Below are 25,065 nucleotides of genomic sequence, written 5' to 3'. Positions count from 1 at the left end.
CAGACTAAAGAACAGAGACAGATCTGAGACATCATTCAGATTCAGTAAAGGATAAAGTGGAAGTTCAATAAATGTAATTGTAGAAAGATGTCCCCATGTGTAATTTGTTTGGGCTCTGGTTCCTCAAATGAAATTGGAAAGCTTTTAGTCATAGGAAATAAGATAATGACAAATATGAATGATTAAGCCTAGAGTCATGGGACAATCTTCACTCTGTGCTGGAGCGCCTACTTTCCATGCAAAAGGAGTGCACTCCAATCGCCAACATCTCTAGGAAGGACCGGAAAAGGCCCTCATCTGAGACTGAAAAACCACCCCACTGCCAGACAATAGGACAGCTCTGAGCTACAAAGTTGATTTTTTTCACCTAGCTTCACTGTGCCCTGAAATTAAAGTGTTGGAGACAAATTCTCAGAAATTTGAACAATAAATGATGTGTTGTTACAAAAATATATAGAACTCTTCCATGTACAAAGACTGAAATTCTAGTACCTGAACTGAACTAATAAGGAAGAAGACCCCAGCCTCTTTCTCCTGATGCCAGGCTTGTTTACCTCACTTGTCAAGAAAACTTTCTAAATTCCAAAGTTGCAGTATTATAAGAGGATTGAGTAGATGAAATGACACATCACATGAAACTGGGTTTACAATTGGGGTGTTTCACCAAGAGGCAAAGCTTTCTTTTTCTTGTTGGTTCTCAATCTGTATTTATTAAGCCCCATCAAACCACTTATAAAAGAGTTTCGGTCCTATCAACACAGCAGCAACAGGCCGAAGCCATGAGGAGCAAAACATAGCTTCAGCCATACAAGATATACAAGAACGTATGTCTAAACATCTCAAACAGGCATCCCCTAATTCACATGAGTATAAGAAAGGGAGGTGGTAAAGTATAATCAGATTTGCAAGATTCTGTTACTATAGTCCATACTAATAAATGTAATTTTAGACTTCCGTGGAGTTGTTTCTTGTTCTGGTCTATATCATGGGGCTGACACAGGCCCATCATGCTGAACTGTGCTTTTTGCAGAAGGATGATGCTTGTGATGAGAGGACAGCCCACTCAGGATGCCTTGAGTGGGCATGCATGCTCAGTGCCAGGATCCAGGATCCAGCATGACACTTCCCAAGAGCAAATCCAGGAGGAGCACCTCCTGGAAAAATGAAGAGGAGACAAGAGCAACTTGACCCTGGCTGAACTGCTTTGGGTGGTGAACTGGAACAGGGCTGGGGTTGTAGCAGGAGCTTTTGGTGTGAATGCAAAGGCCATCAAAGAAAAACTCTGGTGCTTAGATTAATCCAGTGCCAGCAGTCTGATGAAGGTTGCCCACATCCAGGCAGGGTACAACTGAGTACAACCCCCTCATATTTGCTTGCAATTGTCCGGGGGAATCACATTCCCAGTTTGAGAAATGCTGGACTAGTGAAAATAGCATGTGATGATAACTCAAGCTAATTGGCATAAAGCCTGCAATTCTCTTAGTTAAAAAATAATAAAATTCTTCTTACACTGGAGTAACTCCTTACATTGCAGTTCAGTCTTAGAGCTGAGTTATATACTGGGTGCCATCCTTGGCAAAAATAAAACTAGAGCTAGGCAAGCTTCTGGCTTCACTGCTTTTTTCTGAACAGAATGCATTCTTGGGTCAAAGGGTTAAGAGTTACATTAAGGCATGACCCTCACCGATGCTGTGGGGAAATCCTTTTGTTGCTATATAATTATTAAAAGCATTAAATAGCTATCCCCCTTAGATCCCAATCTCCTTATTCTCTACAAGCCACTGTCTTTGGTATGCTTTTACACTGAAAGGGGGGGAAAAAACCCTTTACAGTCCTGTACTGTGACTCATGTAATGGCTCATTTGCCAGACCTTGTTACAGCAAGATAATGCACTAATTAATCATGTTCTATTTGATACAGTTTGCAGGTTTCTGACATCTAAGAATTGACTCCCTTGTTAAAATCAGCAATAGTGCAGGATTTTTCAGATGCCTAAGGATGGTTTTGCACCAGGAAGGTGCTTTCCCCTGATGCAGGGTGGTGAGCAAACCAGCTTCCAGAGCACAGTCAAAAAACTATTTAACCAGTGTTTCATAGATCACAAAAGATGGATCTTATTTCTCCTTCCTCTCTGCCTCAGTAATCAAGGTTAGAAAAACCTGGTGGTTAAACATGACACTTCTGATGAACTACATTTCAAAAAAGAGATCAGATTTTCCTGGCACTGTGTCAGCTGCCAATCAGAGAGTATACCAAGAAAGGTTGGCCCAGGGAAACTAGACTCAAGACAGCAAATTAAAATGACCTGAGATATTCCAATATTTCTGTCTCAGAATAATCAGGTACTATTCATCTCCTTTAATAACAGTGGGGTTTTTTTCTGTTTCTATTTAATAACTTGGCGTAAAAGTTATGTGTATGCTATATGGATGTGATGGTTATGGATCTGCTGCCTAAAGCACCTTTCATAATATAAACAAATGCATGTTTAAGGACGTAATAGTGGCACAGCTTGATCAGACAATATTGCCCAACATCCTGCTTCCACAATGGCTACCTAGATGTTTATGATATCCCTGTTATGGATTCTCCCTACCAGCCAACATCTAGTAATGTTATAGTGACTCTGGGAACATGGAGGCTCCAATAGAGTGATTATGCTAATTGGCATCATTTAACAGTTTTATTAAATAGTTTTGTCTTCATTTTTTAGCTATCAAAGTCAACCTGGTACCTTTTTGATGTGATGAGATTTCAACTCCCTGGACTGGACTCTTCCCCCAACAAAGTCATTTCAGCAGCCACCCTAATAGGTAGAAGTTAAAATCTACATATATGGAGGATGTCCAGGCTGGAAAAGATCAGTGTGTACTTTTGAACCAAAAATATTGGGACCAGTCTGATGACTTCTTAAGGATTGCACATGTGAGCTTTGACACAATCTTTCTGACTTCTCTTAATTAATGCCTATCTGTAAGGATTTTGAAGGTAACATGCAGGACTGTGGTACTCTCAATACAGTTTAGTTTAATTCTCTTGTCCCAAACCACCATCATTCCAATAGAAGAGAACATCTGTAGCTCAGGGTTGAACTGTGGAGTTCTTGGTGCTCTCTGAGCTTGGTTGGTTGCTTGAAGAGTCACAGAAGTGAGGTGGGTGGCTACATAAATTTAACAAATAAATAAATAAATTTAATAATAAATATGTAAATTACCCAACTAGGTAATATCATCAGTGCAAGTGAGTGTGGGGTTTGCTGCCTGTTTACATATAGTAGCTTGCTAGACTAAAACACATCCCCTCCAGCAACCAACACTCAGATAAACAGGGATTAACACCAGATAAACAATCCAGCAGAAAACAATTCTCTAATCAAGGAACTACCAAGGAAGAAACCACACCCACACCACAACTGGCAGGGCAAGCTATTATATAAAAAGAGACAGCAAACCTCACACTCACGTGCACTGATGATGTTACCTAGTTGGGTAATGAAACGTCTCCAAGCAAACAACCAAGTACAAAGAGCACCAAGAACTCCACATCATCATTCACATGGACATAACTGGGAAATTCAAAAAATATCTTTAAATTACCATCTTATACAGGCAGCAATGCATATATGAACAATGATATCTCCTTACCGCTTTCATCTAGCAAGAAGTCATCCTGGTAACGAAACTTTTCAGGGCCACATGCAATAAATATGTCATCATCACCAAAAAAATCCTGAAGGCACATCACCTGCAATATGAAAATCATGTAATTAATCTCAGACATGCCATACACAAAATATTACCTTAAAATATTTTAGTATAGAACATCATATAAGCTCTCCAAACTCCTCTCACCTTTCCCCTCATTTACATTGGAAAAATGTCTGAAGCCCAAAGTTTCCTCTCTTCATGGAGAAAGCGTCAGGGTTCCAAGCAATAAGAAAGTGCAGATGCTTTAAAACAGGCCCATTTTGCACTTCCAGGTGTTCCAAAGAACCTTTTTGGAACCAAAGGCAAAGGTGCAGCAAAGTACTAATAGTTACCATTTTGTTTCAGAAGGAATATATTTTTAAAGTAAAATTAATAAAATGAGGGTTGCTAAGTACCTGCCAAGTCAGTCATCTACTAACAGTAGGTTGTTTTTTTTAAAAAAAAAACCAAAGTCTACTGGATGGTTATTACCTACCCTTATTAACTACAAGGCCTGTAGGCTCTATCCTCAGTTGTATTATGGGTTCCAAGTGATAAAAGGAAGAAACTCCTTGTACCAGATGTTTCCACTTATACTTGGGAATAGGATATTTGAGTAGAAGGAAACATATAAGAGAGAGTGGGGGACTGTAACAGTTTTGGACTCTTTCACATACCTTCATATGTTTTGAAATATATAAAGGTGAGAAAGTGTGAAGTGGATTTCTTACTGCACTAATACACTACAGCATGCTTGTATACAATCTTAAAAATGGATTTCAATGGAAAATACTACAAAATAGTGTATGCTATGGTTTATCAGCAATGCAGTTGTTTATCAAGCTGAAGAATTGGCAAAATTCTTCGGAGGACAGCTAAGATTGTTGTTTTCTAGGATATCCCGTGCAGTACGAATGAGCCTTCCAAGTTTGTAAAAAGCATTCAGTTACTGTATCAAATACTGTGCAAGAACTGCCTGCAGAAGAAACTAAAAAAAATATTTTCATGGCAAACCGTAAAAACGGTTTGATTACCTTAACTACAGCTACACAAACACACACAACGTAAAGGAACACTCTTTTTCACTGTTGTTATAGATAAATATATACATGTCCCTTCTTATCTGTACTATTTTTTGCATTTGTTTCTGCTTTTGAGTCAGTCTTAACTCCTGGCAGCTACATGGACAAGCCCTTGCAGCTTTCTTGACAACGTGGATTGCCCTTGCCTGCTTCCCAGACTGGCCCAAAGTCATTTCTTGCATTCATTTCTTTCATTCTCAAGCAAGTATGCTCTTCACAATTCATAGTGGAAGATACACTATTTTGTTGAAGACGACCAAATTAAAATATAAAATGAGTGTCTGCCCTTTCTTTGTTGCCTGTTAACATTTTGCCATCTTTACTGAGCAATTACTTTTTTCCCTTTTATTTTGAACATGCCTAAAGAATGTTTTTATTCTTTTTAGCATCATTCACAAGCCTCAACTCATGCCAATGAGGAGGAAAATGGAGAACAGCAAATGAAATCAATGCATCTCTACAAAAAGTGAAAACAAAAAAAACAAAAACAAAACAAAATGAACATACAGGAAACATACAGGAAATGAAAAGTTGAGTAGGTCACAGTGAGACAAGGAAATGGAACTGTAGAGTTGCTGTGAAAGAAGAAAAGATTAGAGAAATGAGGCGAAAATATCAGAATGAAATTGAACAATAAGAAGCACAAACTTCTTCAGTTGGGAAATAAAGATCAAATGCACTGGTAAAGGTTGGTTGATACCTGACTTGGTAATGGTATTTGTGAAAAATACATTGGAATAATAAATGAACTGCAAAAAGATATGAGCCAGCAGTGTAAGGATGTTGCAAAAGAGTCAAATGCAATTTTAGGCTGCATCAGCATGAATATAATTTCTAAATCACGGGAAGCAGTCATCATACTTTATTCTGCTTTGGCTGAGATCCCACTTCAAAGTCCTATGTTTTCTTCTGGGCACCAGAGATTAAGAAGAATTCAGAGAACTTGGAAAAGGTTCAAAGAAGTGCAATAGTAGTAATCAGGATTTTAGAACTAAGTCTTATCAGGAGAAATTAAAGGAGCTGGCTACATTTATTTTCAGGAAAAGATAACTTAGGATAGATACCATAGCACTCTTCCAATATCTGTCATGTAGAAGAAGGTCAAGGATCTAGAATTACGGATTTGAGTTGTTGGAATGCAGATTCCGACAATGGTAGAAAAAAAAACTTGTTGCTAATAATAATCACCAAGGGAGGTGGTAGGCTCCTTTAATCAGATATGTTCAACCAGATAGGTTGGGATGTTTTAATTCATGCACTGAGCAGGGATGGATGTGGTGCATGGAATTGCCTAACCCAAAAGAAACTTTTTAAATGGAATTACTTAAACTATTCATTTTAACATTTTTACCCTTGAGAAAGAGTTTTGGTTTGACCATTTCAGGGTGGAATTGTAATTGACACTTTTTAACAAGTTTAGTTATTGATCTTTGGATACATTACACAAACATACAGACAAAACATAGCTGGATATTGAATTTTGGAAGATACTATTTCTCCATAGATATTTTGTGGGGAGCCAACTTGACGCAGCATTTGTGCTACATCAGTTTCACATTATCATATCCTAAGCTTGCTTTTCTGGCTGGTATTCACTGAAAAGTCATTTTGTCAAGGAACATGACATCACGATGACTAATAGAACAACAAATAAATGCTAATGGTAAGTGTCAACTATATTATAGCTTTTGGCATAGGAGATGTTTGAAACCACACAAGCTTTACTGAAAATATTAATTTCAGAACTTGCCCTCAAATTCCATACAACGTAATAGAAAGATTGTTGGGAGAGGTATAGTCTAAGCCTGTGCATATTTTATTCAGAAGTATGTTCCACTGGCTCTTCATATTTACTCAAATGGCTTAAGACTCTCTGCGAGAAGCCTCCCAGCAATCAAGAACCATCCCAGAAGCCTGCTCAGGTGGATATATGGGATTATCATAAAATCATAAAAATCACAAAATAAAATAAAATAGCCTGTCTAGTGTAGGGAGTAAGGTGCTGGACTAGAAACAAGGAAACCTTGAGTTCTGGTCCTCCCTTAGTCATTAAACCAGGCTGGGTGACTTTGGGCCAATAACTTTCAGCCCAGCCCACCCCATAGGGTTTTATTTTGAGGAAAATAGGAGACTGGAGCATTATGTATGCCATGTTGAGTTATACAAAATAAAGGTAGGATCTAAATCTAGTCATTGTCATCATCATCATCATCATCATCATAACCATCAATAGTATAAAGGAAGTATCTCTTAAGAGAGAGGAAAGTGATAAATATCTTAGGAGCCATCTCAGTTGGACTCTTCCTTCCTCATTGGGCTATTACCAGCAACCAAACTGAGGGAAAGATCCTTCAAGAGAGAGGGAAGAAAAATATCTGGGAATGGCATTCCAGATGAACTTTTCTCTCCTATCCACAGGATCATTACTACCAAAATGGGGGAAGCATTCCAAAATGTTATTTTTAAAAATATTATTTATGTTACAATATTTTATTTTTTGTTATGCTATTTTTAAAAATACTATTTATTCTGTTTTTATTATTGTTGAGATTGTTAGCCATCTTAACTGTATTCTAAAAGCTGGCATGCACACATGCACACTCTGCAGAGTAACAGTTATATTTTAAACTCTTTGAACATGAAAAGTATACAGACAGGAATCGTTGGTCCTACTAATACACCTTTGCTCTTTACTGGCTAACCTTGTGTTTGATTCAGCCATGAATCATAATTTTCTTCTGGAAATCATCCTGCAGAAAGACCATGGCATCCACTGGATGTTTTCCATATTCAGAATTCTTTCTCTGCACTGTTTGATGTATTTTAACAAAGAGAGTCAGATATATAGATCAGTGTTTGATGTATTTCACCAGAGAGCCAGATATAATTTGTTTTCAAAAAAGAATTCATGTTTTTTAAACAATTTCAATTTAAACAATTTTAAAACAATTTTAAAAAAACCCTAAAGCACTTGTTATCATAACAATTCTTCTAAAGTTGCACCATATGTCTAAAAAGGGATCAGTCACATATTATCTCTCAAAATTACTGAGGCAGTTGACTGAATCATCCTCTCAGATTAACTAGATCACACTTTCCCTCCCTATTGTGTTTGACTCAAAGTCTTTTATTCACACACCCCACTTCATTAATTTGTCATTACACAAGTGTGTGGCTACAAAAAAAATATAAAATACATTTGCCATAGATAAATATGTACTTCCCCTGCTTAATTTCTGGTTGAAATTGCAAGGGAAGGATTTAGGCAAAGGTCATGGAATGTATCTGCATTTTACATGTTAAAGAAACAACTGCAGAGAATTCATTCTTTTTGTTGGAAGGAAATCTCCATGGTGATATTTGCATCATCAGGCTGCAAGAGATTTTTCAGGAAAGCAAAAGTCTTCCTTTTTTTAAAGGTTGGGACAATTGAGATTGTTCTTACCAGGGTGCTCTCTGTAAATGAATAGGACGGTCCATCTCAGCTGAGAAACCATACAGCAACTAGGTCTCAATCAGATCCATGCATCCTAGAAATCACACCGGCATTGTTGCTTAGTTTGTACCAGTGTTTCTCAACCTTGGCAACTTTAAGATACTGGACTTCAACTCCCAGAATTCATGCTAGCTGGGGAATTCTGGGAGTTGAAGTCCACACATCTTAAAGTTCCCAAGGCTGGGAATCACTGGCTTATACAGTAACTTTAACCTAAACTAGATTTCTACCTAGAACAAGCACAAGCAAAGTATGAAGCTGTACAAGAGGCTCCACTGTCAGGAAAAAACACAGGCTGTAATACAGCATTAGGAGAAGGTTCAAGAAATTAAGCTTTCCACTTGTGTTCAATGCTGTACTGGTTGCTTGCTGTACCTGGTTTCTTGATTTAATACTAAAAAAATTGCTAAATCATATTTCATGTGGCTGATTTTTATTCATTTCAATTATCATTTAACATAGTAAATAACTACTTTGTTATTTTGGGAAGGTAAAAAAATGTATTTTCATTTTTTATATTTAAAAAATTTTAAGGTTGCTCATCACCCTGGAGAAGAGTAGGTCATGATCTAGAAGAATATGGCAATTCCTGTTCTATTTCACTTCCATTCCTAAAAACTCCATCTCCATTTACCGAACATCATAATTCACTTAAAACCATGAATTATTGTCCCATAAATATCATTTGCTTATCATCCAAGAAAAAGCTGTCTCGAGAAAAGGACAATTTCAGATCTAACAAGGAATCAGAATTCCTTTAATATAATGACACAGTAATGGTAATGTTCTTTCTTCTACAGTACTATAATTTCTCTACCCTATCTTTGCACTCTGTTATTGACACGTATTATCGTAAAATCTTGTATATGCATTAAATTAACATTGAACTCTAGGCGTAATCCACCTGAAAGAGACTCTTCTTATCTCTGGTTTTCACTGAGTTGTCCTACATGGACAATGTAGCAGTCTCCAACTGCCTTTAAATATTTTACTGTAAAATGTCAACTAGGACACCACAAATATGAGTAGCAGCAACACCTATCTTGTTGACCTTGGGAAAAAACATAGCTACTCATCCCAAATTTGCATGAGTGTTTGTGCTTGTTTGCCTACTTACACATATATTAGAGATGGTAAGGGCTACAAATAGTAAAAAAAAAAAAATTGAAAACAGTATCTAAAGCACATATGCTCAGACTGAATCACTAGGGCCACTTAGCTTCTAGGCTTAAGTGAGCACTTTTCCTCCCCTTTAAAGATGCTACTGAATTGAAATTTTTAGTATGAACCACAAGGAGAATAACAGCACCTGGTCAACCTTATGTGGGCTCAGAAACTAAATTGTATCAGGCCTGGTTAGCACTTGGGAGATTTCCAAGGAATTCCTGGGTTATTGGCAAGTCTAGACTAGGAAAAAACATTCAAGAAGAAGACACTGGCAAACCAGTTCTAGACTGCTCCAAGAAAACAAATTGACAAGCCCATGAAACCACCAGGACCCAAGCTCAAACTGAAGGAAACTTTGTTTTAATAATGTTAATTTGTAATGAATTATTCTACCCTGACCCCAGCTACTTGTTGGAGTATGCTTCTTGGCATGACAAGTCTGGCCCTTGTCATGTTTCCCATTTCAATGTTCTGTTAACATTGTAACGTTTCACATGTCAAGTCATTTTCTGTGTACATTCGCTTCGCTCGTTCGGGGGTTTTCCATTCCTGCGCTCTCCTTTGTTTTGGATCTTTGGAATGTATGTTTGGGTTTGCAATCCTGTTCAAGGTTACTTTCCCAGGCGTGTGTAACGGTTCCTAGCACCTGGGAGGGGGCGCGTACTGACGGGTGCTTGGGGTGGGACTGGATTGAAGGCAAGGCTTTTTAAGTTTGTATTTGGCGCGCTATTGCTCATTCTCAGCTTTCTCTGTATTTGCATACTATTCCTTTAATAAATCAGTTATCTTTAAGCCTGAGCTTGTGAGACTGAGTATTTGGGATTAGGCAACCATTACATAAAGCTGAGAATCATTTACGTACTTTCCGCTAGCCCCACCCAAAGTTGGGTAGAGAGGAGCGCTAGCGATGATCGAACCTCCGCTTTGCGAGAGTGAGGGGAACGAAGAAGAGCCGGACTCGACGAAGACTCTGGTAGCTCCAACTTCGAGAGCGCAAAGAGCCGCACGTCGGGAGAGGCGAGATGCTCAACTGGATGAGCTATTGTTAGCGGTGCAGGGTGCCACAGGGGGTGTACTCCAACCCCAGCCCGAGGTGGGAGCAGCACAGGGGAGGGGATCTCCACAGCCTTCCTGGGAACCCGAAATCCCCTTATCACCGAGGGTGGTGGTAACCAACAGACCCTTAGAAGAGCCAGTCACCCCTGCCCGCATGAAAGCCATAGAGGACAAGATGGAAATGATAGTGACCCTCATCAAAGATGCCACTAAAAGCTCGGGGTCCCTACAGGAAGACTGGGAAGAGGAACCCTCTCAGCTGTTTCCCCCCCAACGGAGTTCCCTGCCATTCAGGGGAAGAAGCAAGACTCGAGCTCCCCGGCCCGTGGGGGGAAGGGAGTCAAGGGTGTCCCGAGATCGGCCACCACTGGCGGCTCGACGCACGCTGTTGTTTGCGGAGCCACCACAGCCGGTGGAGCTGGTAAGAACCTTGCCACCTTTTGGGGTAAAGTTTGATGGGGACCCTACCACACTTTCCTTCTTCATTACCAATGCTAGACATTATATGGAAGATTGGGGCCGGAATTTCCACTCTGAACAAGGCAAGATTAATTTCATTGCCAATAAGCTGAAGGGGAGGGCAGCTGACTGGTACGTAACGCTGTGCCAAGCTGAAGCCACCGAGTTAGAGGACTTTGATGAGTTTCTGTGGGTGCTGAAACAGCACTTTGAAGACCCATTAGCCCAGGAGAGAGCGAAGAACGCCCTGAGAAAACTTTACCAAGGGACCCTCTCTGTCGCAGACTACGCTTTAGAATTTAAAGCCCTGGCGGGGAAGGTGGAAGACTGGTCCCAGTCGACTTTGGTGGAGATGTTCAAGCAAGGACTGGAGACGGAAATCTTCCGTTGGGCTTTGGGCAGGGACGATCCCAAAACGTTATACGGCTGGATACAGTTGGCAGGCAGTGCGGAAAGCGCCCTACAAATGTATGCCCAGAGTAAGGAGATGAGACAGACCCGAGCCGCGAAGGGGGCTCGTGCCGCTGGATTTTCGAGTCGCCCTAAGCCGAAAACCTGGGAAGAAGAAAGGGAACGGCGATTGGCGAGAGGGCAGTGTTTAAGATGCGGAAAAGAGGGGCATCGGGCTACTTCGTGCCCGAGGCGCCGACCAGAAGAGCGGCCCGGGAAAGCACCGGGAAAATCGCCCTCCCTGCCGCGCAAGATGAAAGCTGCCTGTGCTGAGCTCGACCCTCCGGACCTCCCATTCGGGGATGAGGATGAGGAATTACAATTTGACAAACCGGCGGGAAACGCCTTCCACCTGTCCTGAAGGGCGCCCTTGGACAGGTGGAGGAAACCGGGCGCGACCATGATTCGGTGAGTGGGAACTTCCCTACAATGACTGTCAAAGTAAAATTGGGCTCTAGAACTAAGACTGTCGAAGTCTGGGCCATGCTGGACTCGGGTTGTTCTCGTTCGCTGATGCATCCTGATGTCGTAGCTGCCCTAGAACTGCCCACGTTCCCTCTGCCACGGCCCATGATCTTCACGCAATTGGATGGGACCATGGCGGGGGGGAAGGCAGTCACACACTCTACAGGACTGGTGGCTTTACAGATGGGCACCCATTGGGAGAAATTGCCGTTTGTCGTAGCTCTGGTGGGGGGCCCTTTGGTGATTCTGGGGATGCCTTGGTTTGTGCAACAAAACCCTTTTATCAACTGGTTACATAGAACAGTAACGTTTGCTGATGGATTTTATAAAGTACCTGAAAAGGACTTGTTAGAGGACATGGAGAGAGGTCCGGTGGCTAGCACTACAGTACAAACTCTTTCACCACTAGAAGGCTTGCCCAGCCAATACCAAGATCTGGCTGATGTGTTTGGGGAAAAGGAAGCAGATCGCTTGCCACCTCACCGAAAAACAGACTGTGCCATTGAGTTCTTACCTAATGTAAAGTTACCTCACCCAAATATTTACCCCATGTCTCCCAAAGAGCTGGCTACACTAAGGGAGTTCATTGACAAAAACCTGGCTAGGGGTTTCATTGAGCCTGCTAACTCCCCGGTGGGGGCTCCTGTCCTCTTTAGACCAAAAAAGGATGGCTCATTGAGACTCTGTACAGATTTTCGCGGGCTCAATGCAGTCTCAATATTAAATAAATATCCTTTGCCCCTGATCAAAGATATGTTATCACATCTGGCCAGGGGCAAAATCTTCTCAAAATTGGATTTGAGAGAAGCCTATTTTCGCATTCGCATAAGGGAAGGGGACGAGTGGAAAACAGCGTTTAACTGTCCTCTCGGGGCTTTTCAATACAAAGTCTTACCCTTTGGTTTGTCGGGGGCACCTGGGGTTTTTATGCAACTTATCAATGAGGTCTTGCATGACCACCTGTTTAAGGGAGTACTGGTGTATTTGGATGATGTATTGATTTATACTGAAACCATGTCAGAACATATTCACTTGGTGCGTCAGGTGCTTGCTAAATTGAGAAAAGCAGAGTTGTATGCTAAACTGTCCAAATGTGCCTTCCATCAATCACAAATTGATTATCTGGGATATAGAATTTCCGCTAAGGGCATTGAAATGGACCCTGCCAAAGTGGAAGCTATTGTAGCATGGGAGCCTCCACGTACCAGGAGACAATTACAAAGTTTCCTTGGATTTGCCAATTTCTATCGGGCATTTGCCCAAAATTTTGCTGAAATCGCCCTCCCCCTTACTGAACTGTTGAAAACTAAAGCGCAGGGGGATACGCGGCGTTCAAAAAACCCAGGAGCGCTCCTTAAATGGACTCCAACCTGTCAACAGGCGTTCGAAGCGCTCAAACAAATCTTCACTACCGAACCAATTTTGCAGCATCCAGACCCAACCAAACCTTTCGTAGTACAAGTGGATGCTTCCGATTTCTCCGTTGGAGCACTACTACTTCAGTCAGACCAGTCTGGCACCTTAAAACCCTGTGCTTACCTCTCTCGCAAATTCACCGAAACAGAGAGACGGTGGCATGTTTGGGAAAAAGAGGCTTTTGCTGTAAAAACTGCTTTAGAGACTTGGCGCCACTTATTAGAGGGGGCTTGAAACCCTTTTGAAGTCTGGACTGACCATAAGAACCTGGAGGCACTAAGCACCAGTCGTAAACTCAGCCCCAAACAACTTCGCTGGGCTGAGTTTTTCAGCCGTTTTGACTTCACCCTTAAATTCATACCAGGCAAGAAAAACTTTTTAGCCGATGCGCTCTCCCGCAGACCCCAAGATGCTGGCCTAGGGCCAACAGTCCAAGGTACGGTCTGGATGGAAAAACAGTTGAGTTTGGCAGCGGTGACGCGCAGTCAAGCGCGAGCGCATCAAACGCAGCCTCCAGCCGCCCCGCCTCCCAGCCGCTCACTGCGCTTGCCAATTCCATCGGATTTGCAACAACAGTTGCTGCTCCACCTTAAAAATGATACTTGGTTACAAACAAATCAAAACACTGTAACTTTCACTGACGGTTTTGCCTGGCGCAACGATCGTCTCTCTGTGCCTGACGCTTTGCGAAAAACAATCCTTCAGCGCTGCCACGATGACAAGTTGGCTGGGCATTTCGGATATCTAAAAACACTCCACCTAGTTCGGCGGCAATTCTGGTGGCCAACGTTGCTAAAAGACCTTAAAGCCTATGTCACGGCCTGCTCTGTTTGTGCAGCTACAAAGCACAAGACAGGCAAGCCTCAAGGTCTCCTTCAACCAGTTGCCACCTCATCCGTCCCGTGGCAGGACATCTCCATGGACTTTATCGTTGACCTACCCCCCAGTCAACGAAAACCGTCATTTGGGTGGTCAAAGATTTTTTTTCAAAACAAGCCCATTTCATCCCATGCGCCTCTATCCCCACCGCGCAACAGCTGGCACACCTCTTCCTCATTCACGTGTACCACCTTCACGGTATCCCCGTCCGTTTGGTGAGTGACAGAGGCACACAATTTACGTCACAATTTTGGCGGGCGTTTTTAAAACTGCTGGGCACCAAGCAAGCCCTGTCCACCGCGTGGCATCCAGAGACGGACGGATCTACGGAGGCAGTTAATTCTACTCTTGAGCAATATCTGCGAGCTTTTGTCAATTACCAACAGGACAACTGGGTCGACTTACTCCCTTTTGCTGAAGTCGCTTATAACAATGCCGTACATCAGAGCACTGGCCAAGTTCCCTTTAAGGCTGTCTTCAGGCGGGAGTTCGTTCCAATCCCTGAACTCCCACACCCGCAGCCCCTACCAGCCTCTCTCACTGACTGGGCTGACTCTCTCAAGGATTCGTGGCTAAACATTCAGCAAGCTCTGCTCCATGCCCAAGCCACTTACAAACGGCATGCTGATGCTAAACGCTCCCCTGAACCTGCTGCTTTCACTGTAGAGGATAAAGTCTATTTGTCAACCAAATTCATCAAGTCACCACAACCTTCAAAGAAACTTGGCCCTAAATTTGTGGGTCCTTTTTCTATTGTGGCACAAATTAACCCTGTTACTTTTAAACTCGATTTGCCCCATAACCTCAAATGTTTACATCCTGTTTTCCATTGCAGTTTGCTCAAGCCCTACCTGCCGTCGGACCGCTGGCATTCCCAACTGGTTCCACCACCTCCTCTCATGATTGATAACCAGCAACACTTCGAGGTTTCGGAGATCCTGGACTCCCGTCGCCAGCGTTCCACTTTGCAGTACCTCGTTCGCTGGAAACATTTCCCTCATCCTGAATGGGTTGCTGCTCCCGATGTGCACTCGCCTCGTCTGGTTGCACGTTTTCACTCTGCCTACCCTGACAAGCCCGCTCCTTAGCATTGTTTTTTGGGGGGGCGATATGTCATGTTTCCCATTTCAATGTTCTGTTAACATTGTAACGTTTCACATGTCAAGTCATTTTCCGTGTACATTCGCTTCGCTCGTTCAGGGTTTTTCCATTCCTGCGCTCTCCTTTGTTTTGGATCTTTGGAATGTATGTTTCAAGAAGAGGACAGTGGCAAACCAGTTCTAGACTGCTCCAAGAAAACAAATTAACAAGCCCATGAAACCACCAGGACCCAAGCTCAAACTGAAGGAAACTTTGTTTTAATAATGTTAATTTGTAATGAATTATTCTACCCTGACCCCAGCTACTTGTTGGAGTATGCTTCTTGGCATGACAAGTCTGGCCCTCAACCCAAAATTGTGAACTTAAGAATCTTGCCTCTCTCTCCAGAATAGATAACGTGTGAAAGAAAGAAATCCTGACTTAATTACAGAAAATGTATAATAGAACAGTGGATGGACTCAGAGTGTCAATAAGACAATTCATTCAGTAACTTTTTGTGCAATGTGAAACAACCTGATCGATACGATCCAAAAGTGGAAAAACTTTATATACAATGGGTAGCAGTAGGTCTAGATAGCTAAAGTGTTTATCTATTTACTATTTTTAAGCAGCATAGCTTATCTCAACTCCCTTAATTCTTTTAGATTTTGTTGTTCATTCATTCAGTCGCTTCCAACTCTTCATGACTTCATGGACCAGCCCATGCCAGAGCTTCCTGTCGGTCGTCAACACCTCCAGCTCCCCCAGGGATGAGTCCATCACCTCTAGAATATCATCCATCCATCTTGCCCTTGGTCGGCCCCTCTTCCTTTTGCCTTCCACTTTCCCTAGCATCAGCATCTTCTCCAGGGTGTCCTGTCTTCTCATTATGTGGCCAAAGTATTTCAGTTTTGCCTTTAATATCATTCCCTCAAGTGAGCAGTCTGGCTTTATTTCCTGGAGGATGGACTGGTTGGATCTTCTTGCAGTCCAAGGCACTCTCAGAATTTTCCTCCAACACCACAGTTCAAAAGCATCGATCTTCCTTCTCTCAGCCTTCCTTATGGTCCAGCTCTCACAGCCATATGTTACTACGGGGAACACCCTTGCTTTAACTATGCCGACCTTTGTTGTCAGTGTGATGTCTCTGCTCTTAACTATTTTATCGAGATTTGTCATTGCTCTTCTCCCAAGGATTAAGCGTCTTTTGATTTCCTGACTGCAGCGAGCATCTGCAGTAATCTTTGCACCTAGAAATACAAAGTCTTTCACTGCCTCTACATTTTCTCCCTCTATTTGCCAGTTATCAATCAAGCTGGTTGCCATCATCTTGGTTTTTTGAGATTTAGCTGCAAGCCAGCTTTTGCACTTTCTTCTTTCACCTTCATCATAAGGCTCCTCAGTTCCTCTTCACTTTCAGCTATCAAAGTGGTATCATCTGCATATCTGAGATTGTTAATGTTTCTTCCAGAGATTTTAATTCCAGCCTTGGATTCCTCAAGCCCAGCACGTCGCATGATGTGTTCTGTGTACAAGTTGAATTGGTAGGGTGAGAGTATATAACCTTTCCCAATCTTAAACCAGTCTGTTGTTCCATGGTCTGTTCTTACCATTGCTACTTGGTCGTTAATCAGATTCTTCAGGAGGCAGACATGATAACTTCGTATCCCCATAACACTAAGAACTTGCCACAATTTGTTATGGTTCACACAGTCAAAGGCTTTAGAATAGTCAATCAAACAGAAATAGATGTTTTTCTGAAACTCCCTGGCTTTTTCCATTATCCAGCGGATATTGGCAATTTGGTCCCTAGTTCCTCTGCCTTTTCTAAACCCAGCTTGTACATCTGGCAATTCTCGCTCCATGAATTGCTGAAGTCTACCTTGCATGATCTTGAGCATTACCTTACTGGCATGTGAAATGAGTGCCAATGTTCAATAGTTTGAACATACTTTAGTGTTTCCTTTTTTGGTATGGGGATATAAGTTGATTTTTTCCAGTCTGATGGCCATTCTTGTGTTTTCCAAATTTGCTGGCATATGGCATGCATTACCTTGACAGCATCATCTTGCAAGATTTTGAACAATCCAGCTGGGATACCATTGTCTCCTGCTGCCTTGTTATTAGCAATGCTTCTCAAGGCCCATTCAACCTCACTCTTCAGGATGTCTAGCTCTAACTCACTGACCACATCATCAAAGCTATCCCCGATATTGTTATCCTTCCTATACAGGTCTTCTGTATATTCTTGCCACCTTTTCTTGATCTCCTCCTCTTCTGTTAGGTCCTTGCTATCATGCCCATTTTTGCCTGGAATTTACCTCTGATGTTTCTAATTTTCTGGAAGAGGTCTCTTGTCCTTCCTATTCTATTGTCTTCTTCCACTTCCACACATTGCTTGTTTAAAAGTATTCCTTATCTTTTCTGGCTAACCTCTGGAATTTTGCATTTAATTGGGCATATCTGCCCCTATCACTGTTGCCTTTTGCTTTCCTTCTTTCTTGGGCTACTTCTAGTGTCTCAGCAGACAGCCATGTTGCCTTCTTGGTTTTCTCTTTCTTTGGGATGTATTTTGTTGCCGCCTCCTGGACAATGTTGCAAACTTCTGTCCATAGTTCTTCCAGGACCCTATCTACTAAGTCCAGTCCCTTAAATCTATTCTTCACCTCCACTGCATGTTCCTTAGGAATATTAGTGAGCTCATATCCAGCTGATTTGTGGGTCTTCCCTAATCTCTTTAGTCTGATCCTAAATCGTGCAATAAGAAGTTCGTGATCTGAACTACAGTCAGCTCCAGGTCTTGTTTTTACCGACTGTATAGATGTTCACCACCTTTGGCTGCAAAGGATGTAGTCAATCTGATTCCGGTGTTGTCCATCTGGTGAAGTCCATGTATAAAGCTGTCTCTTAGGTTGTTGGAAGAGAGTGTTTGTTATGCAGAGTGAGTTGTCTTGGCAAAATTCTATCAGCCTATGTCCTGCTTCATTTTGTTCTCCCAGACCATGCTTACCTGTAATTCCAGGTGTCATTTGACTGCCCACCTTAGCATTCCAGTCTCCTGGATGAAAACAACATCTCTTTTAGGCGTATTGTCCAGTAGGTGCTGCAGATCCTCAAAGAACTGATCTACTTCAGCTTCTTCAGCATCTGTGGTTGGGGCGTGTATTTGGATCACTGTGATGCTAGATGGCTTGCCTGTCAGGGTAGCCTTACTTCGAATAAGACACGGACTCACTTAGAGGGTCTAAGCATTTCCGGGTTTATTGAAGCAGAATGCATACGGAGAAAAAGACGGGAATGCGGGCGTGGTAGCAAAGTACCCCATTTATACCCTGGTGGCGGACCTTGTCCTCCTCCACCCCCCATTGTTCCCCAAGCCGGGTCCGGGTGGGTGATTTGAATTGGTATGGGTCTGACGATGGGCGATTCGGGTGATCTCCGATGGTTTCCTTTGTCTCTTTGCCTTCGTCCGGTGCAGGTGCGTCCCCCGGGGTAATGTGTGGGAGTTCCCCTGATCTGTTAATGGTTTCCATGTCCTGTCTGAGGTGCGCTTCTATTGTCCTGGTGATTGTTTTAGGAGTTTGGGTGCTTAAGGGATGATGTGTGTGTTTAAAGGATAATGGTTATCCCTTCCTCTTTCCTGATGGGCATGTTCCCCATTGTGATGCACTTATGCCTTGCAACGGGGAACATGACATTGCCCTGAATTCAAATTGAGATCATTCTATCATTTTTTGGATTGTATCCAAGCACTGCTTTAGCCACTTACTATCAATTATGAAGGCTACTCCATTTCTTCTGTGGTCCTCTTGTCCACAGTAGTAAATCTGGTGGTCATCTGATGTGAAGTGGCCCATTCCAGTCCATTTCAGTTCACTGATGCCCAAAATGTCTATCTTTAATCTTGACAGCTCACCAATAACCACATCCAATTTGCCCTGCTCATAGATCTTACATTCCAGGTTCCAATGGTGTGCTGATCCTTAGAACATCGGATTCGCCGTTCACCACCAGCACCGTCGGCCGCTAGCCGTCCTTTCGGCTTTGAGCTAGCTGAGCCATCACATCTGGGGCTAGTTAAACTCATCCTCTGTTCCTCCCCAGTAGCATTTTTTCCATCTTCCGACCTGGGAGTCTCATCTTCCGATGGTATACCAACATATCTCTGGTTCTACTGATCCATTTAGTTTTCACGGCAAGAATACTGGGGTGGGTTTCCATTACCTTCCCCAGGGATCGCATTTAGTCTGACCTCTCTGTCATGACCTTCCCTCTTGGGTGGCCCTTCACGGTTTAGCTCATGGAGTCACTGAGGTGCTCGAGCTCCAGCACCACAACAAGATAACAATCCTTTGCTGAAGTCTTTTAGATTAGCTTTAGTTTTTATAGATTTTAGACTAATGTTATAACTTTATATGTTATATGTTCACTGTTGGTTCTAATGTTTTACGTTTTATGATATTTATGGATTGTACTGGTCAGTGACCGAAATAAATATTAAACATAAACTTTGTATTGCTTCTGGTTTCGTTTTTATCTCTTATTTCATCCGTTTCTTGGTTTACAAGTGTTCTGAAGCAAATGTATAATGTTAATTTTTAATTCCCAGAGGTAGGCTTCTGTGACTGATTTTTTCCCATCAGGGAAAAGCAGGCTCTTACACTTCTAGATTTCTCTTTGATAATGGTGGCTCAATATCATAAATTGAGATTTATGTCCGATGGGGGAGAACAACATCAGTAGATTGCCTAAGAACATCCACTGAGTATAGGATTCAAGATTTCAACTGTTAATTTCTTATAAGACAGTTCTCATTCTTAGTGACATCTTAGAGATCTACTGTATATATTGCCAAATTTAACTGCTAAATTTTAACTTTACTTATTAAAGCATTTTTGATGCCATTTATTTAGGAATAATTGCAATGTCTGCTAGCACCCAGTTCCTTTAAAACCTGTCCAGTCTTTAGAGGTACATTATTTCAATCAAATATTTAATAATGATTCTCTAGTGAATATCAAGGTGCCAGACACAGATATTTCTTAGTTTGTTGAATACACATAAGTGTATATATGAGTTTGTTGAATACACGTATTCTTAATTACAATTGCCGTCTCTATGTATGAGTAAGATTTGGGGAGGCAGCCACAAATCTGAGCTGCCCTTTCCATCTTCCTGGCTTTAACATTTAAAGGAACTGGGTATCTTTAACCTAAATAAGAGAAGGCCAAGGGGAGGCATGATAGCAGACTTGCAATACTAGAAGGGCTGTCACAGGAAAGAGGTGTGGATTTTTATTCATCATTGCTTCCGAGGATAGGAGAACATGAATCAATGGATGGAAGCTTTACAGAGGAAGATCCAAACTTGAAATAAGGAGGAATTTCATGGTTGTGAAAGCTATTAAGCAGTGGAATAGACTGCCTCCTGAAGTTGCAAGTGCTCCATTACTGGAGGTTTTCAAGCAACGATTAGACAGCCATTTGTCTGGGATGGTCTGAGGATGGTCTAGTGGTTAAGGCAATGGGCTAGAAACCAGGAGGCTGTGAGTTCTAGTCCTGCCTTAGGCATGAAAGCCCAACCCACCTCACAGGGTTGCTGTTGTGAGGAAAATAGGAGGAAGAGGGAGTATTAGGTATGTTTGCCACCTTGAGTTATTTATAAAAATAATAAAGGCGTGATAGTAAATAAATAAATAAAATTCTTGTCTTGGGTAGGGGTTGGATTAGAAGAACTCCGAAGGGTCTCCCAATCCTATCATTCTATCATTATAAGTTGACTAAAATGTTTATTTTAAGAAAACCTCAGTCTTCAATAGTTTCTCTATTGGAGCCCTACTTCCACTTAATATTTTTATAATTCTAGTAGATGTTTAAAAGTTTTGGCTACACATCTGCCAGTTGCTTCAATGAGGTTCCACAAACTGCTATGCAGTCGCAATGAAATCAATAAAAGGGCTATTACAAAAGCGATATGTTATGGGTTGTGCCCCAGAAATGTATCTTAGTATCATCAATACAGAAACAGCAAATCCTTGTTGTAAAAGTCTAACAAACAGACCACCAAATGCTTCTTCCCAATAGTGAGTCATTTGGTCATGTCCATCATGAAGTTCCTCTGCATTATGGGAAAACTGAAACCAGGTTTGGTGCTCTAAAGTATGCTCATTTTATTGCAATTCAATAGCCAAGCAACCTGGCAATTCATCAACATATGGCTGTGTGACTGAGATTTCACACACCTAAACAATAAAAGTGGAAGAGCAAAATACCACATTGCTAGGAGATGATATTTCAACACAATCTGTTCTAGAATACATTTGTTATAACAGCACGGAGCATTATAGGCTGCACACTGCTAATGTTTCTGAATTGGAGGTATTAACATTTTCTTCCATTTCCATGTTTTATCCTCTGCCAGATTCACACTCGGCTTTCCTTTTAAGAGCAGAACAAGACTGCCATTTGGTGGCCAGACCCCTAAACTGATTAAACCCATGCTATTCAAATCAATATTTCTCCACAGTAAATGTTAATAAAATGACTTCAGTTCATATAACAGCACAGAATAAAATGTGAACACTAATATTCAGTTTTAAATGGCAGTATACCTGTTGCGTCACCTAAATTGGGCTAGTTTTAAATATGCATTAATGTTACATTTCAAAGAGAGAGATTTACTAATACTTAAAAGAGAATAGATCTACTTGAAATATGACTACATCTGTATCTAATCCACAGTCTTTTAGTCTGTGCTTGCAACAGTATTCTTAGCTACTTCAATTTAAAAAAAGAAGCTTAATTTTTCTTGCTATATTACCCTTTTAAGTTTATAATTGTTTTTTTTCCAGGTTCAGTTTGTTCCAAACTCAGAACTGTGAATAATACACTTAAATATTACATGTTTGAGCAATATTTTTAAAGTAACTTTGCAAATTGTTTGCATTTCTCTATATACTTTGAGAATGTAGCCTTGTATCAGGAATTCTCCCAAGAATCATTTTCCTTTGAAGCCATTAATAGCTGCATATCACTGATAGGTGGCTTCAACTTTATTGCCTAAATTGGACAAGGCTGTAACTGCAGGGACTAGTCAACAATGACTCAAAGGCACCAAACCCTATTCTTTTAAAATGTTATTTTGTGCATAGGTCTCATCTGAGGTACCAAGGGATATCCAGATGTTTGTTAACATGAGAGCTAGGAAGATGAATGGCAGAAACATTAAAGAGAGTCAGAAGAAAGAAGAACACAGCTAAAAAGGAATCCAGCATATTGGAGATGAACTGAAATGCCTATGAATCAAAGGTAACACCATGAATTCGTGTTTGTTGATTTTGCCTAACTTCCATTGCAGCCCAAAACAGAATAAAAGGTTTTCAAATTTTAGCTCCCCCTCCTAAACCACATAGTTCCGCATAGGTCCGCATAGTTAAAGCAAGGGTGTTCCCCGTAGTAACATATGGCTGCGAGAGCTGGACCATAAGGAAGGCTGAGAGAAGGAAGATAGATGTTTTTGAACTGTGGTGTTGGAGGAAAATTCTGAGAGTGCCTTGGACTGCAAGAAGATCAAACCAGTCCATCCTCCAGGAAATAAAGCCAGACTGCTCACTTGAGGGAATGATATTAAAGGCAAAACTGAAATACTTTGGCCACATAATGAGAAGACAGGACACCCTGGAGAAGATGCTGATGCTAGGGAGAGTGGAGGGAAAAAGGAAGAGGGGCCGACCAAGGGCAAGGTGGATGGATGATATTCTAGAGGTGATGGACTCATCCCTGGGGGAGCTGGGGGTGTTGACGACCGACAGGAAGCTCTGGCGTGGGCTGGTCCATGAAGACACGAAGAGTCGGAAGCGACTGAACGAATAAACAACAACCTAAACCAAGGCATTAAACAAGAGTGATAGGCAGCCCTGGGGGTGGTTGGTGGCTTAAGATGCTCTCTCTGCCTTTTAGTTTCCCTCTTTTATCTTCTATTTTTTGTACATTCTATTTTTATAATGGTTTTATAATTTTTATTTGTAAGCTGCCCAGAGTTGCTTTTATAGTGAGATAGGCGGTGTATAAATTTAATAATAAATAAATAAAGTGAATAATCTCATCCCTCAATCTGCCAAGGTAACTTTTTTTCCTACAAAAAAAGAACCAGCAAACCAGGTCTTCCACACATCCCTTAACCCTTTCAACCCCTGCATAAAATGAACATATAGAAGCTCTGTTCAATAAGTACAGATGTTGTCTGAAAAACCATATTCCAATGAAAAATTCAGAAATTAATGTTTTGATATGATTCTGTACTCATAAAGAATAGCTCTGTGGCCTATACCAAATACAGATAGCCATACAGATCCATGAGGAAAAGAAATAATCCTGCATAATAAGTGAAAGCCTTTATTAATACCAGGCAAATTAAAAAGTTTTCCAGAAATGTTCCACCATCAAGAGAACATAAAAAGTGGCAAGAAAGGAGGAATTGAGAGAATTTTAAATTTAAGTCAGGTTTCACTATCAATCCTGCTATTTAAAATCTCTCTCAAGATTGACACTGTAGACCAAATGCATTTGGACACATAACATAATTAATAAAGTTAACTAAACAGATAAAATAAAAACTCAGAAATTCAAGAAACTGGGAGCTGAAAAGCTATCAAGATTTGCTTGAAGCTGAAAAGATATCAATATGGCATCAATCTGGTTTCCTTTAACTCAGTGTTTTTCAACCTTCACAACTTTAAGATGTGTGGACTTCAATTCCCAGAATTCTCCAGCCAGCTGGAGTTGAAGTCCACACAACTTAAAGTTGCTGAGGTTAAGAAACATTCCCTTAACTGAATAGTATATAATTGTGGCAAAATCAGTGAAGGCAAAGATCATAGTAACCAAATCATAATGCCTGGTCCCAGCCCAGTAAAACCTTCAGTAAATATATTTTGCATGAGCTACAGTTACTGGACTGTCTTCACACCCAACACATTACAGTCTATTTCCCATTATGGTACCCAGACGCCACAACTGTGCCTAGCAACCCATCCTCCCCCAAGTGTAATTTTATTTCAATTCTTTTTATTTAAACAATGGAATGGGAAGTTAGCAAAGCACAAGCCTCAAACATCAAATTTATTCCAAAGAATACTTCTTGGTCCACATAGATCCCAGAAGCTTTCTTTAAAATGCAGGGCTGTACCCCAGTGCATTCTTTGGAGGAGTACTCACCTGCCCAGATAAAAAGAGAAAGGTAAATTAAAGTAATAAAGAATATCTTGGGGACTGATATAATAGCATGGACCAACTTCCCCAGCTTGCCTTCTGGTAAAGTAATATTTTATTAACTATTTTGTGACCCACCATGGCAGCCATTTTGTTATAATGCTGCTGAGATGTTCCCCAAAATTTCCAAAAATAGGAGTCTTGTAGCACCTTTTCAGACTAACAAATCTTATTAAAAGGCATAAGCTTTCATGATAGTCTAGCCAGTCCACTGCTGTGGATCACAAAGGCTAATTTGTATGCCTAATGTACCAGATGGGCAGCTATAGAAATTAAGTGTGTGTGTGCGTAAAATATATATTTAGTTGTATAATTATTTAGCAATTTCTTATTTACAAATGGTATGATTATACCTTAAGTCCTAATTCTACTTCAGTTCTGGAAACCCTTGAGTAGTTACTAGAAAAAAATTAATTCTGTCTCGTATCTAATATGATATGGAAGAATATATATACTTTTTCACATTTCAGTTTTTAAACAGGCCAGAAGTTATAATCCTTCTAAAATGTTTAAGGCCTTCTAGGGAAAGGATTGCATTTAATTGTCATTCTGCCAACAG

The 25,065-nt window shown here is 41.1% G+C and overlaps 1 protein-coding gene across 2 annotated transcripts in view; it reads right to left on the bottom strand.

Annotated features, from left to right (window-relative positions):
- The window catches only part of DCLK1 (doublecortin like kinase 1), a 206,747-nt gene that overhangs the window by 127,529 nt on the left and 54,153 nt on the right, over window positions 1-25,065 (bottom strand). For both annotated transcript variants that reach the window (XM_063305693.1, XM_063305692.1), the window contains exon 3: window positions 3,646-3,745. In XM_063305693.1, coding sequence (XP_063161763.1) covers window positions 3,646-3,745 — 100 coding nt within the window. The remainder of the gene's footprint in view (window positions 1-3,645; window positions 3,746-25,065) is intronic.

This window comes from Candoia aspera, chromosome 5 (genome assembly GCF_035149785.1).
Source record: "Candoia aspera isolate rCanAsp1 chromosome 5, rCanAsp1.hap2, whole genome shotgun sequence".
Lineage (NCBI taxonomy): Eukaryota > Metazoa > Chordata > Lepidosauria > Squamata > Boidae > Candoia > Candoia aspera.
This window is presented reverse-complemented; position numbering and strand designations above follow the sequence as displayed.